Genomic DNA, 15,285 nt, shown 5'->3' with positions numbered 1-15,285 from the left:
TGGATTTTAAGCGTTCATTTCAATCCTCAATAGTTTTTTGCAATCATGTTAGGATTTTCTTTGAAATTTGTAACAATAAAATCGAACTTATTGCACTTTTGGTATATCAACGGTTTTGTTACGTTCTACGCACTTGTTTAATTAAAAAACAATAACTTAATACCCAACAAATGCACCAATGTAAGTGCGAATGTGTGCAATAGAAAAGGAATTAATTAAATCACAGAATAATAAAGTCTGTGACAGCTAGAAAAACAAGCTCATATACACTTAAAGTACATATGTATATACATATGCATACCTCACCGTATAATTTTAAATTTATAATGAAGTGTGGTCTTTAATGAGAGACATATCCAATAAATTATTTCATATGCATTGTAAATCCTAATCAATATGCATTAAATTGTACATGACATAAGCATTTATACCAACTGCCACACGGCTTTAATGCTAAGCTGGACACTGATGTTTCCACTTTGCATTGCAACTAGTTGACCTCAAAGTTAGTTGTTACTTAGTAGATGATGTATGGTATGATTAGCGGTTTACTCACAACACAAGGAAAGCATCAGTTATCAGATTTAATCAGGAGATATTTATCACATATAACTTGTCAATGTTCCATGGACTTCGCTACACAATCAGCTTCCCTATATTAAACTCTGTCAGTAATCTTATTTAGAATCAAGTCCATGGATCAGAGAGGTTGTATATTATTACTAAGTCAAAAATGAGATTATACGAAATTCTCGCATTACTCTCCCAACAGCGGTCACTTATTTCATATGTTGGTTGGACAACAATATAAAACTCTACGAGGTGTGTTCAAAAAATAACAGGAATTTTGAAATGTCAAACTGTCAAAAAGTCCAAAAGTCCAACCGTCAATAGTATTTTATTATGTTAACATATATGCTCCGGCTATAATCGCTTAAAGCGGTTCCTACGCCAAATATATATATATATGCCCCTGAAGTACGATCGGCTTTTTCGGCTTCAACTAGCGGACTCCCATACAAAGCTTTAGGTTTCTTTTCGAACAGTTCTTTAGAAAATTTGTTGAATGAAAGAAAGTTATTAAAAGTCAATTAAGACACCAATTCAGTATATCTAAAGTTTATTATTTCATAAATCACTATTACTAATTACTTTATCCGACTAGACATACACATAAACAAACCTATAAAAAGCAAATCCGTATCTGAAAAAATTAAAAGATTTACATAAAACTTAATTACATGCTCAATTACAATTGATTACACATCAACTTATTAGATTACGATATTGAGTCACAACTCGTGCCTGAGCAACTCCAACGTTATCCACGATTACTTAATACCTCCACGAGTATCACATTGTAATAACTGTACTTAAATATTAATTTCTAAGCATCCCCTTTGTGTTAAAGAACCTTAGAAAATCGGAAGAAAGTCCACGACAGCAAAACGCAGAGGCCACCATAGACCAGTATCTGTACGGTGCGGTGTAAAATGAGCAGTCTGAAAAGCAAACAGATTTTAATTATTTTCCACTGGAATCTACACAGTAAAGTTTTTACCTGGTCAACAGCTTTCTCGCCTTCGGTATGGTCTCGGGTTGATCCCTTCCCATAAAGCAGCGCACCCCCATTAATGATGCCTGAAAATAGTCCGGCCAATTTATTTCGCGCAAATTGAAATTGAAAAGGTTTTGGTCGGCACTCCCGAGCGAATCCCATAAATTATTTGTGTTTCTCATTGAGAACGTGAACTTGTGCTCGACAAAATAGTCCAGTACAGCGATTTGTTTGTGAAGCTTGGTATATGTTTTTATCATTCTGAAGCAAAAAAAAAAAAATAATCATTTTAATTATTTAAATTTGAAGTATGGTCACAATATTTTACCTTCGCTTCTTTCCAATTAGCAATAGCAGAAAGTCAAAGATGTAGCCCGGTATTATGTGGTAGATTAATATTAAAATATTATATAACGATTTCGAGTTGACAATTATCGCAAAAGGATACCAAATCATTTTGGAAAGAGGCATTTTCGGCACTTGTTCCTCCAAAGTTTGTCGATAGGTGTCCCATTTCAGCATGTTCCGTTCATCGGGTACGAAGTTGTAAATCGGTGGAGGCAGAGAGATGCTGTGTGGTAAAAAATATGAAAAATATTAACTAATTAAGAATTCAAAAATTAATAGCCTCTGGAAATCCAAAATCTCAGCCTAAACAATTATATGTTACTATGAATACTATCGATCTGAAATATCCTGGAATTTTTGCACACTCAAGTAATGATGAAGCTAATTAGAACTCAACTTTAAAAAAATTTTATTAACAAATCTCAGATTAAGTTGGTGAAACTTACGTTGGTTTCTCACGTTTCGCCGTGTTCCACGCTGAGACTAGCATCATATTGACACACATATCAACGGGAGCGAAGTTTGCATTGGCATCCAAATGTATGAAGAGAACACGAATTACACCGTGCGCTACGCCATACAAAACGCTCATCGGTCCATATAGATTATCCACCCAGCCAGCAACCGGTTCCTTGTAGGTGGGTATAACTGCACAAAAGAAGAGAGTTCAAATGTTCCAAATAAATATTTCCGTTACGTACCCTCTACTACCCTTCGTACTAAAAGCGCGACTTACCTATGCCGGGTCGGAAGAGACAAATCGGCAATTCTTTTCCCTCCGACAGCACCGCATCTTCGGCAAGCGCTTTTGTGAAAGTGTACGTATTAGGTGATTTGCCTAACCACTCATTCGTCATGCGATTCATTTTCTCCGGACCCAATAAATCGGCGATCTTACATAAATTCTCCGCGCTAATGTTGAGCTCATTGTTATAGAAGACTTCATCTATATGAAAGACCGTGCAATTGGCAAAGGCCGAAGAGACATGCACAAAGGCTTGTAGCTTGCGCATCTTCTTCGCCAATTGCATGAGATCCATGGTGGCGCGTACATTTATGGCCACTGCATTGGAGAGTGGCTCGTTGAAGCGCACTGTCGCGGCGCTATGCATTACAATTTCAACTTCATCGATGAGTGTTTGTCGATCCGTTGGCGAGATACCCAAATTGCTGAGCTGGCAGTCACCGGCTATGGGTACTAAACGCTCACTTGCCGTTGGTTTTAACTTGATCAATTCGGCGAACAGCTGGAGATTGGATGAATTCATATTAGTTAATTTGACTCGAGCCCACTATATCTTTGATTTACTTACGGGGCTTTTTATCATGGTTTCGATGCGCTCCTCCACAGTTTGTCCCTTCTTTGGTCGCATTAATATGTAAACGCATTTTACATCCGTGGCGCGCAATATTTTTTCAATAAATACTAGAAAGGTTCAGAGAAAAGGTGTTTGTATTATATATTTTTAAGTAGATAAATAATTAATTAAAATTACAACTGAGGCAATTATATTAATTAACCTTTAACTAATCAAGTACTTAATTATATTCTTATGAATTTTTCTTAAATTTTTTTGTGTCAACTCATTGCAAGTTTGTATTGTTAAAAAAAAAACAAAATTCCCTCAAAAATCTCAAGCATATTTCAATTAAATGTACGTTTACTTGAGACAATACTTATCCACAGCGTGATTTGCCGTTTTGTTTTTTGCACATTACAAAGTGAGCATTTCAATTTGAGCCATTCTTAATAACAGGTTTTCGGGTTTTTTAGGTTAGGAAAGAATTATAATACATTCCAGCACATGTTCAGTTTTGTTTTGAGAGACAATACTTGAGACAAATTGAGGTATTATTCATATGATCGGAGGAATAAAAACCCATTTTGAAGTAAAATCATTTATTGAATTGTGAACATTCGTTTTTTGTTGTGCAGCAAGTAATTAATCTTTGTAATCAATTTGTTCCGTCTTGAGTCTGAATTTCACAATATTTTTCCAAAACTGCTTTCAAAATTATATAAATTATTTTCGAAAAATTGCTCATATATTTAACTTTTCATAAAAATATATTTTTTTAACCGATATTTTTGGAAAACTCTTTTTGAAGAGCTCCCTCATTTAATTTAAAAACAACAGTTAAAACCAAATTTACAACTAAGTCCAAAAATGCAGGTCGCTAATAATTAACAAACAAACGTATTCGCCATTTTTCTGCTCTCATCCTTCTGCACTGTTCTCAAAAATCAAATTATTATAATGTGAAGTAACAACAAAGTTATCGGGTCGTATTCGATAAAAGAGAGTTTGCAGATACCCCATCAAAGTGGTAGAACTGCTATTTTCAATGCTCTCGCAACAAAGTTGCTAAAGAGAATATTATAGTTTTGTTCACGTAACGGTTGTTTGTGTCACCCAGAAATAAAAGAGTTCGACATAGGGTTACATATAGCAAAATTATCAGGAAGACGGGTAAACTTGAAATCCGGATGTCAATCCGTCCGTCTGTCTGTGAAAACGATAACTTGAGTAAAAATTACTAAAAGTGCGTTAACTCACTAACGGAAAACATCAGAAATACTAAATTTTACTGGAGAAATGGCAGAAAGAAGTTGCACTCAGATTTTTTTACAAAATAGAAAAAGAAATGAGCGACGCCACACTTATAGGTCAAAAACCATATTTCAAGAACTACTCGACCGATTCGAATGAAATTCGTTATATAATATTTTCTGGACATCCTGATGATACGTGTGCAAAATGGATGAAATCGGTTCACAACCACGACAACTTGCCATATAACTCAATTTTGAATTCCATCTGATTCCTTGCCTTTATAATATATACATAAGTAACCAATGAAGATAGATAATTTTTTTACCGAAAATGAGGGTAAATCACTCAGATATTTTAATGTAATTCAGATCGAGTCAAATTGAGTGATATTTTAATAAAACGGTATCAATAAATTGCGAGAGTATAAAATGCTCGGTTGCATCCGAACTTAGCATTTCCTTACTTGTTTTAACTTTTAATTTAAGTTTAATTAATTATAATTGAATTATAAGAAACACATTATAGAAAACGCGGCTCGAAGCAAACTGGATATCAACAATTTTTTTGGGGAAGGTTATAATGTATTCCTTTACAAGTTCAAGAATATCTCCGCTAAAATTAGTAACACGCCAATTTGTTTTCAAGTAAAAAAAAATATCAGAAAGATCACAATTGTTCCTGCTTCAGAGGACATTTTAGAGCTCGGTTTGCTGTCAGTTTGTTTGAACATCTGGTATAACTTGTTCGATTCGCTACTCTCCAACGTTTGGCAAAGAAGAAGTCAGCTACTATTTGATTGAAGTGAATATTTTATTGTCTCTGTCACCCATTTTACATTTTGAAAGAATTAAACACGTAGCAAACTTTCACCAAAAAATGTCACTTCAGGTCGTAAGGAACTCCTTCCTTAATTATTTTTTATTACTTTGATTAAAATTTTGCACCGGTTAGTAACCCACTTTTAAGTATTTTCAACTGTAAACTTTCATAAGAGTCCGTAATTGTGTATCCTTTTTGAGTATTTTGGATCTCACAAATTTGAAGGACCAACCTCCAACTTTTTTGATCGGTTTTAAGTCTTATTTTAGACTGTACTATTTCAAAACACTCACAGTTTAATGAATTAACTGAATTTCCCACATTCGATTTCAAAACCAAGTCACTAAGCACACACAGGCTTCAACAGTTAATATAACTTTTTTGATTGTTTCCTTTGGATTTTTATTCTGTTGATATTCACCTGATATTTTAATATTTAATAAAATTGTTCACTTTCTTGCCACACCAATATATATCTCCACAGTTCATACAGTTCTTGGTAGCATTTAAGTATTATCTCAGTAATTGAATAAAATGCGCTCTGTAGTACCTTTGCCCAAAAATCCCGAACCGCCCGTAAGGAATACGCTCTTATTGCGATAAAACTCTTGCACTTCCGAGCGGATATGCTCGTTGCCACTGCTTGCTTGCATTTCCGCGTTCATTTCAACTCCACTTCACTCGATCAAAGTCATGCACAAAGTGTCGTTCTACAATCTACCGAGTTCTATATATAATCCGTTAGAAGGTTGAAGTTTTGTCGAACCGCTCAGCGCTACGGTCGAACGTCAATAAATCTCCAGTTGCTGAGGTTTTCACTTTTTATACTTAACAGCAGCATTTAGAATCGATATTAGATATGCATATCTACACACACACACACTTGCATACAGATTTAACTGCATGAAAGCATACATACACATATGTACATATAGGCATACATATGTACATTTGTATAAATATAAATGTACTTCGAGTTGTTAAATAGCAATATAATAATTGAGTGAAATTAAGTGGTTCTGCTAAGAAAAACTTAGTTTCAAATCGGCAAAAAATTATCCAACAACAAAAACAACCCACACAGCGCTGCAACGTAATCCGGAAAAGAATAAATATACAAACAGACGAACAAACACATTGTATACACCTCAGCAGCGCTTTATCATTATCACAATCAACTAAATCTTATTACTGTTATTATATGCCCGATGCTTGAACATACATACATACATACGTATACACCTAGGTGTATGGAAATATTTGAAATTACTCATTACTTGTTAATCTAGTGACTGATTCCAATAATAAGCACCTGCGCCGTATACTCGCTTGAATGCTAACACTTAGAGAATGACGACAGATCGGCTAGTTCTGGTCGGTTTGTTGACAGCTTCTGTCAGACATAGTACAGATGCAGGAAAATTTTCTCCGTTATAACGTTGTGGTCAGTGACGTAACAGACGTGTCTTACAACCGAACAACCAGTTTTGCATATCGACGTAATAGTCTCAGGCTTATTGATTTACGCATTTTACGATGTGTACACTTAATAGTAACGTATATGGAGTATTTAATATTATTTCAGATGTAACTAAGTAGTTAAGGGTTCATATTAATAAAGCATCTGTAAAACTCTGAGATTTACAATAAAAGACATTATATTTGGACGAAATGCATATGTAAATCTTTCTATTACTATCCGAACTATCACTTATCCAGTTTAAATAGTGTTGTGGTTTTCAAAAAATACCGTTATAAGATAAAAGAATTCGTAATATCAGTCTCAATTTATGTCTAATTATAAACCCGTAATGCTGTGTTCACTATTAAAGTATTCTTGAGTATTGAACGCTAACATTTGAGTGCCAAAGAGAGGTACCGAGCTTATGAGCTGTACTGACTAAATCTCTTCGCAGTCCATCTCTCGAGACTTATCAATCTCTGGGGGTTGTCGCATTCTCAACTCTCTAAGGTGTGGGAATTTTTGGAATTACTATATCCTATATATGTAATTTTCTGTCAAGCGCACCTAAAATGTCAGCAGACACACCTGTATATGACACCTATGACCATTCCTCTTCACACAACAATGTTATTGAATGACAGATCGGATAACTTTAATAGTTTATACTATGAAATCTAATTGCGCTGCGAAACGAGCGCTTTTCGATAAACCATTTACTTGGTGAATTCTATAATTTGGTAGACTCATACGAACATATTCTGTTTGTAATACTAACACTGATATGTGATAAAAGTATAAAAAATATTTTGAGAATATGAGATAGCTTATGTTTTCATGGAAGACGATATATTCTTTTTCAATCACAAGTTCCGGTTAAGTTTTTCCAAGAGCGTTCGTCCTTAGCGGTAAGTATGAGTCTGACATGAAAAAGCGTCTCGTAAATTTGCTGTTATTGGACATTTCCGTTATAAAATGTAAAGCTCTATAATTGTGAGAGCAGAAGCTCAGAATATATAATACGAAGTATGTTAAAAAAATAACGGGAATTTTCATTTTTTGAAAAAAAAAAGAATTATTCATTCGTCTACATTAATGTTGTCGCCTCAAAAGAGTCTCAAGTCGATAGATAGACACACTTATTGACGCACATAGTGCTACCTACAACCTTCTATAAAAATATATATTCTGGAACTTGCCGAACTGCCCTCGTATTAAATTAAAATGCACATATTTTTAACATTTCATTTAAGAAAATATTGTCGGATAATCGATTACTTTTTTCTAAGTGCAATTACTTGAAATTAATATGGAAATATGATGAATTAGAAAACAAAAGTGGAATAAATTACATTATTTATGGCACACAGATTAAAAAATATGTAAAATGCAAAGGCATTTATTAAGTTAAATGTTTTTTTCTATAAATAGCTTTAGTAACAATGTAGTAAAGTGGGGCTAATGCAATGATTAGCGCTCGCTGAGTGACGGGCGCGAAATTCAGTTGCAGCCTATTTCATTATTCTAGCGTATTTTTAAAAGTAAAAGGTGATCCTTCGATGACTTACATAGAGTACCTTACATGTTAAGGTTTTAAGGGCATAAAGGGAGTTTGAGGTGAAAATGAAAAAGGCAAACTCATATAAGTAACTGAAATAGTTTAATAAACATTTTTTATTTATTTTTAATTTATTATTAAACTATTGGCTATTAAACATTTAAATGTTCATATGCACTTTAATAATATTTCCACAATTACTTGCTGCAGTTTACTGCAGTATTCCCAATCGTAGCAAGTGGACATTGAACTGGAAATTTTTACGATTTTTTTGCCATTAAGTCAGATGAATGCATAATTTTAATGTATCTCATTTATCTAAGCTGAGCAATATTAAATAAGAATACCGGAATATATGGTAGAACAAGCCGCGTGAGTAGATTTTTATAAGCGCATATGATATTTTGTAATAGCTATTTAATTACCCGATCGATGTTTGTTGGCATAACGAGGTAATTGAGAAAAACAAACAGGCACACAAACATGCATACATATATATATATGTATATATATGTCTGTATACAATTATAAGTACAACAGAAGCCATAAATAATATATAAATGACGTGGTAATATAAATACAAAAAAATATAATTTTGCTGTCAGCAAAGAATTGTTTTTGTTTGTAGATATGTGTGTGTTAAATATTTCATATTTAGCAAATACTGATTTAGCTTGTTTTGCCATACACATTTACTCTACTCTAGATGAAATCACAACTTCTTTGCGTTTACCCACCACTATTTCATATACTTTCTCGCCAAACATATCTACATATGTATGTGCTCTCGTGCATACCCTGCGAGAAATCAGCATCAGTTGATCTGATTCTAAATTTTAGAAGAAAAATTGCGATAAATCCTCTCCTCTTCATATGACATAAATATAACACAATTGCCTTCGACGCTACAAAAAGGTTTGAGTGACAAAGACAACTGGTATAAGGTTGCGGACAAAAATACCGAAGCATGTTCATGATGTATTCACATAATCTCTTGAAAATATAAAACTGGATAAATTTGTTGTCAATCATTATCATTTGTATTAATTTCTATTCGAAAGCTGTCAGATTTTATACTACAGTGGAACTTCTCTAACTCGAATCACCATAATCCACAAAAAACTTCGAGTTAGAGAGACTTCGAGTTATAAAATTTTCAATAAAACATACAATTTTCCATAAGTGTAATGTTATATTTTTTATTCGCCTCTGCCCTGGTCGAAAAGTTCGATTTATGGAAGGAGATTTGTATGAAATTTTACTTCTATTGCCAATTCAAGAGTTCGAGTTATGGAGAACTTCGAGTTATGAAATTCGAGTTAAGGAAGTTCCACTTTACTTCGAGAATTAGAGGTTAAGAATTTACGCATCCAAAGATAGCATATTGCTTAACTCGTCAGTCGTTTGTATGGAGCTATTAATCTAGTTCTCTTGTTAACTCTAATCAGTTTTCAACTGAAGCCATTTCCTCGTGGGGCTCTTCCGCGCACTCACACTCCTGCGGTTGTGTACTGATTATAACCATATTAATTCAAGCGAACCCGCGCAAATTATAATACGAGCCTGTTTATGCATAAATAAATAACTTAGAATGTTGTAGTTATTTGTGACAAATAGTAAATATTGTCGGTAAATGAAGGAAACAAGAGGCGCCAGAGTTCATATATTCCATATATGTAAGTATGAAAATATTTATATTTAAATTGGTCAAATACTCTGAAATGAAAAATGAAAGAAAGCGCAAACCAAAATAGAGAGAAAGAAGATGAATAAATGCAGGTCGGATAGCCGGCGAGACACACAATATTTTGTGCAATAAATATTTAACAATTTCGATATTGCCAATTCTCTGCGCACTCTGATTAACAACCCTCTTGTCGAAAAATGTACATGTGAAAGAACGAAGTTGTCTGGTTAAATTAAATATAATAAAGAAAATGATAAATCAACAAAGTAGTCTAAATGATTCTCTACCAGTTTATTGCATTTATATCAGTTGTATGTTCGATTCGCTATACCTTGATATTAGTGGAATCACAAATTTGCAGAGAATTCTGTATAGAATGGCATTAAGATCGACCGAGTCGCTTTAAATCGGTACTCATGAACTTCCCTGTTGATTACTGTAATTGTAAACGATACTTAATATGCTGATGCCATTAGAGAGTAATGCGTTGGTAATTAAAACTGTAATTTATCAGTAATTGATGTTTTAATTAAATTATAAAAAGGCAACATAAATCAAAACTAACTTTAAATAATTACCTTTTAAGTGAATATTTGATAGTTATAGTATCTAAATGCACAGTTTAGTAAACATAGACATAACATTTGCTCTAATAAAAATATTATAGTTGGTAGATAAAGTCTAAAATGTTTATTATTCGCTATAGTAATTAATACCAAAAGTCAACTATTTTTTATGATTTTCTCGCCTAATCAACTATTTTTGGCTGCACTGTCATTATAAATGTACTTATAGTGTACAACTCGCTTTCATTCAGGTTTTAATGCTGCCATCAGCTGCAATTATTCATTTAATTATTCGCAAATTAGATTTAAGTTCTACACAACTTGGGTGCGATTCTTGTTTTAAACAAACAGTTTTATAGCTTCTCTAATTTGTAGAAACTACAATGTAGCACCGATGATGATATTGTTTATCTGTATGAGTATAATATATTCATGTTGAGAGTGCTTCTGGAATGTTCCGCCACATTGAAAGGTTGTTTTCTTGTTTTAATACGTTAATAACTGAGTAATAGTGTATGTATTTATTATTCAATAGCTGTACTATGGAAATGACGAATCGAACAGGAAACTGGTATAAACGCATTAGACTGGTATAAAAAATATTTATTCATTTTAAGGAGGTATTTACTAAAGAACTTTAGGAGTTTTTGCAGTTATGAGTTATTGAAATGGTATAATTGTTAAATAAAGGTTCGTTGCTTAAGTCTTTTGTTTGTTACATACTTATGCACATACATCAGTTAAACAGTTTTGAAACCACTGTACGACTCATGCGAACATTTCTACGAAGCAAGGGAAATCGAATATTATTCCTTCTATTATATCTATTCTGCGAACCGGAACGGACCCGGGATTTTATCCGGCCAAGGGCTGTCAAGTTGGCAGCATTCCTTAAAATTATTTGGAGAATGTTTGATGTCGCTTCAACAACAGCAACATTATTTCTTCCATAAAAACCAAAACTATAATTATTCATTTTATCCGACCGATTTCTCTACTCTACTACTTTTTTCTAATTAACGTTGCAAAATTAAGGAAATTATATGAGTGGTTTTAAAATGACCTCTTTTTTAATTTTTTTTTTTGTACAAATGACCATCGAGTGATTAGAGGAGCTGAAGAGTCTTGAATATAAATTTATATGCCCGAATATAGAAAAACTTATTACTAGAGACAGTGGTATTTTAGTCGCAATTCTGCGAGAGCATCTCTGACTAGCAAATAATGAAGTAGAAGTCTTAAATCCATTAGCTATCCGGAGATGACTTGGAACTGGTGACACCTTTAATTATTCTGAAGGCATAGATCAAAAAGCAAACCAAATACCAACATTTCTCGCTGCCCTAGTCGGATCCACTGCATCCTAAGCGTAAGGATCAGGCTTTCAACATAACCTAACCTAAACAACCGAATGTATCTTTTCAATATACACAAATTAGTTTTCTCTGGTAATGAAAGTACAGATTTCAATTCGTTTAAACTTTTATTCTTTTAAATAATATCAAAAAGCATTCCAGAGGTCTATAACATTAAATAACACAAAGTTACTGTCAATTGAGTTTATTGTTTGCTTCTGCTAATAAGTTTAAGCCAATATCCGTTCTTGGGTGCCACCTGAAAACCAGTATTACCCAATTTCATAGGAATCGTTGACTTTTTGGCAGGAGCAATGCGGAAATCGCGCACAAGGTAATACAAGATTGCCTTAGCTTCCAATAAAGCGAAACGTGAACCTGAAAGAGATTCAACAACAAAATTCGACATATTGTGTGGAGAGAAAAAGTTATAGTAATTACATACCAATGCAAATTCTGGGGCCCTCTCCAAAAGGCATGTAGGTGAACGGCTTGATATTGTCTTTGTTCTCACTGCTGAAACGTTCGGGATCAAACTTTTCCGGATTTGGGAAGTATTGTGGATCGTGTTGCAGACCCACCACAGGTATCATAATAGTTTCGCCCTTCTTTATTTCAATACGTTTGCCGTCGACTTCGAGCACAATATCTTTGGTACACATTCGGTCAAGGTTAACGGCGCCTGGCCACTTACGTAATGTTTCGCTGATAACCATATCCAAATACTTCATACTCTGCAAAGCTTCATAGGTCACCTGTTTACCATCAAGACGTTCGTTGACTTCCTCGATTTCTTGATAGACTTTTTCTTGCACCTCTGGATTCTCCATGAGCTCATGCGCTGCGAAGCAAATCAATGTCGAGACTGTTTCGAAGCCGGCGAAGAAGAAAATGAAGCACTGTGCGACCATTTCTGTGTCGGTCCAATTACGCGTGTGTGACTTAGTCGATTCGGTTGGAAACAGACCGCGCGCCTCCATAAGTAAGTTAATCATGTCGGCACGACGAATGTTCTGCTCCTTGCGGTATTTCAACGCATCGAGCACCAGACGACGGAAGTAGTTCGTTATGCTTGGATCAAACAGCTCCATTTTCAGAAACTGAAAGAGATTAATGAATACAGTCATTCAATGAAGATACTACTGGAAAAGTCCGACTTTTATATGTACACACCTTCATCAAACTCTTGAAATGTATGAAGAGAGTGAACCGCAGATTCAATTTCCAATTGAATGTGGTCGCCTTCTTGCCCGACATAAAGAATTGATTGTCTTTATTTTCAAATGAATTCACTTGCAGTCCGAACGCCGTTGAAGCAATGACGTCGGTGGCGAAACGCGTTGCGTAGTCCTTTAATTCCAACTCAACACCCTCACCATTTCCTGCCGTTTGCAATTGCTGCAGATATTTAGCACTCTGCTCGGCCACCTGATTGATCAGTTCGAACATTTGACGTAGCCGGCTGCCAGTAAAAGCTGGACTCAAGGTGCTGCGCATATCTTTCCACTTCTCATCCTTCAATTGAATTAAGGAGTTAGTAAATAGATCGTGAGGACTATCACCGAAAAAGTCACGATGATTCATGAAATGATCAAATTCTTTGACTGTAATTTTACGCAAAAGTTCCGGATCTCGTATGAGATATACGGGTGTCGTCTGGAAAAATATGCCATAAATGCTGGAATAAAGAACACAAAATACATATAGTATTTAAGAGAATATTGGCGAGGTGCTGAATTTGTTATTTCTGTACGTGAAACATTCCATTATTCATATGAATTCTAACGGTGTTCTTAGCGTTACTCACAACACTGTCATTCATTGTAAGTGAAATGAAACTACCTAAATAAAGCATAGTGTCGAGGGGTGTCTGTATCATTTCTATTAATGCAGCTTTAATTAATGCTCAGTGTAACTTGCTTATGCGAGCCATATCAATTACAAATCACATGAACCTGACAACAGTGAGCACTCTAAGCTTCTCTTAATATTCAACTCTAACGACAGCGAACAGAATAAATTGTTGCCAATTAAAAATTGAAACAAATAAGGAAGACACAAATTCGGTTGGAAAACCATATTAAATATGTAGCAAAAGCGGTGTCGGTCTCCATTTTCAAAGTTTTTGATTCTCTCTAATTTTTTGGTCTGCAAGCTGGTAAAACTCGAAAATTATATTTTTTACTTGTTTACTCGATTTTAAATTATTAGCAGACGTTTCCACGAAAGTCGGATCAACATAATCAGAACAGGCCCGGATTTTTAGACCCTCTAGGTCTCACAACATCGCCGCATCCCTGAAAATTAAATATTTTCTGTAACCTCAAAAATAACAGTGAAATCATATTCGCTCTAGAAGATATTCACACCTAGCTAAAGTACCGTTAATCACTACACTAACAAAGAGAAAATCCGCTTGTGTATGAAAGTGCATAAAAAAGCTCTTTCATAGTCGAAGCTTTGTCTATAGAAACGAATGAGAAATGCAAAGCTATAAACTAACTGTTTTGAATTCTCCGCTCTTCGAGTGAGCGTTATCATTTAATATCGTACACTGCTCTCCTATAATTTAGCTTGATTGATGTTCTAACTGAATTAGAATTAATCGTATTTAATTAAAGTATAAATATATATGTATGTAGGTATGTACATATATGTATGTATACATAAATATTTTGTTGTCTAGACTCTCTGTGTACATTGCGACAAAGAAATTATACAAACTGCGTTTTATTTATTACAAATAATTTGTAAATAATAGCAAATAGATCTAAAGATCACATATTCTAAGCAAATTTTTGGATTTTAATTTTTGGATATTCGTGGATATCTAATATTTTTCGGCTCTTGCTTAACGTAACATCAACTTCCAAAAAATATTTTGAAAATTTTCGAATTTTCTCTATAGACCTTAGCATTTCTCTATTTTCTCTATTTTCATATATTTCTTATTTCTCTTTTCCCTTAAATGTGAAGACCTTAACAGTTCTCTAGGGAGGGTTTCATTTTGAGAAAACTTTGATCTAATCCATTGTTTGTAATATTGAATGCAAAAAACTTAAAATAAACATAAATTAATTTCACATAACCTCACCTTTCCTTATTTTTATTGTAGAGATCTTTGATCGTATAAAATATCGAGCCGCGACGCAGCGTAATATCTATTAAACTACCAAACACCGGTACCGGTTTGTCGTACGGTATACCACGTTTTTCGAAGAAATCAAAATTTTGCGTGGCCCAACGATAGAATAAATATAGCAAAATTGAACCCAAAATTAATGTTTCCCACAACATTTTGCAACGATTTTTATAACACACTTGTTTTGATTGACGTCTGCAGCGCAACTGAATGAAATTATGAAACTCAAATGCAA

The 15,285-nt window shown here is 34.1% G+C and overlaps 3 protein-coding genes across 5 annotated transcripts in view; 1 reads left to right on the top strand and 2 right to left on the bottom strand.

Moving 5' to 3' along the window:
* Positions 1–15,285, top strand: part of LOC105219305 (uncharacterized) — a 35,515-nt gene that overhangs the window by 15,623 nt on the left and 4,607 nt on the right. The window lies entirely within an intron of this gene.
* LOC105219278 (fatty acyl-CoA reductase wat) lies at positions 1,104–6,082 on the bottom strand. Of its 3 annotated transcripts, none has more exons than XM_011195306.3 (7): positions 5,831–6,082; positions 3,220–3,332; positions 2,643–3,153; positions 2,353–2,554; positions 1,887–2,129; positions 1,562–1,819; positions 1,104–1,502 (listed from the first exon to the last, which is right to left on the bottom strand). In XM_011195306.3, the coding sequence occupies exons 1-7, from the start codon at positions 5,943–5,945 to the stop codon at positions 1,406–1,408; spliced, it is 1,539 nt and encodes a 512-aa protein (XP_011193608.2). In that variant the 5' UTR covers positions 5,946–6,082; the 3' UTR covers positions 1,104–1,405. The 3 variants fall into 3 exon arrangements, with proteins under 3 accessions (XP_011193608.2, XP_054081798.1, XP_054081761.1); XM_054225823.1 differs by lacking the exon at positions 5,831–6,082 and adding an exon at positions 5,702–5,813; XM_054225786.1 differs by lacking the exon at positions 5,831–6,082 and adding an exon at positions 5,574–5,597.
* Positions 12,018–15,275, bottom strand: Cyp9f2 (probable cytochrome P450 9f2). The gene is made up of 4 exons (XM_011195294.3): positions 15,003–15,275; positions 13,082–13,586; positions 12,354–13,008; positions 12,018–12,286 (listed from the first exon to the last, which is right to left on the bottom strand). The coding sequence occupies exons 1-4, from the start codon at positions 15,203–15,205 to the stop codon at positions 12,114–12,116; spliced, it is 1,536 nt and encodes a 511-aa protein (XP_011193596.2). The 5' UTR covers positions 15,206–15,275; the 3' UTR covers positions 12,018–12,113.

This window comes from Zeugodacus cucurbitae, chromosome 2 (assembly GCF_028554725.1).
Source record: "Zeugodacus cucurbitae isolate PBARC_wt_2022May chromosome 2, idZeuCucr1.2, whole genome shotgun sequence".
Taxonomy (NCBI): domain Eukaryota; kingdom Metazoa; phylum Arthropoda; class Insecta; order Diptera; family Tephritidae; genus Zeugodacus; species Zeugodacus cucurbitae.
This window is presented reverse-complemented; position numbering and strand designations above follow the sequence as displayed.

What these genes read in the sequence shown, in the direction of transcription:
- Cyp9f2 (XM_011195294.3), bottom strand. Translation starts at nt 15,205, where the DNA reads ATGTTGTGGGAAACATTAATTTTGGGTTCAATTTTGCTATATTTATTC. An exon ending in TACAATAAAAATAAGGAAAG is followed by an intron (nt 13,587 to 15,002) that starts GTGAGGTTATGT and finishes TCTTTATTCCAG; the next exon opens with CATTTATGGCATATTTTTCC. An exon ending in ATTTCAAGAGTTTGATGAAG is followed by an intron (nt 13,009 to 13,081) that starts GTGTGTACATAT and finishes AATCTCTTTCAG; the next exon opens with TTTCTGAAAATGGAGCTGTT.
- LOC105219278 (XM_011195306.3), bottom strand. Translation starts at nt 5,945, where the DNA reads ATGAACGCGGAAATGCAAGCAAGCAGTGGCAACGAGCATATCCGCTCG. An exon ending in AAACCATGATAAAAAGCCCC is followed by an intron (nt 3,154 to 3,219) that starts GTAAGTAAATCA and finishes TCCAATCTCCAG; the next exon opens with CTGTTCGCCGAATTGATCAA. An exon ending in CTAATTGGAAAGAAGCGAAG is followed by an intron (nt 1,820 to 1,886) that starts GTAAAATATTGT and finishes TTTTTGCTTCAG; the next exon opens with AATGATAAAAACATATACCA.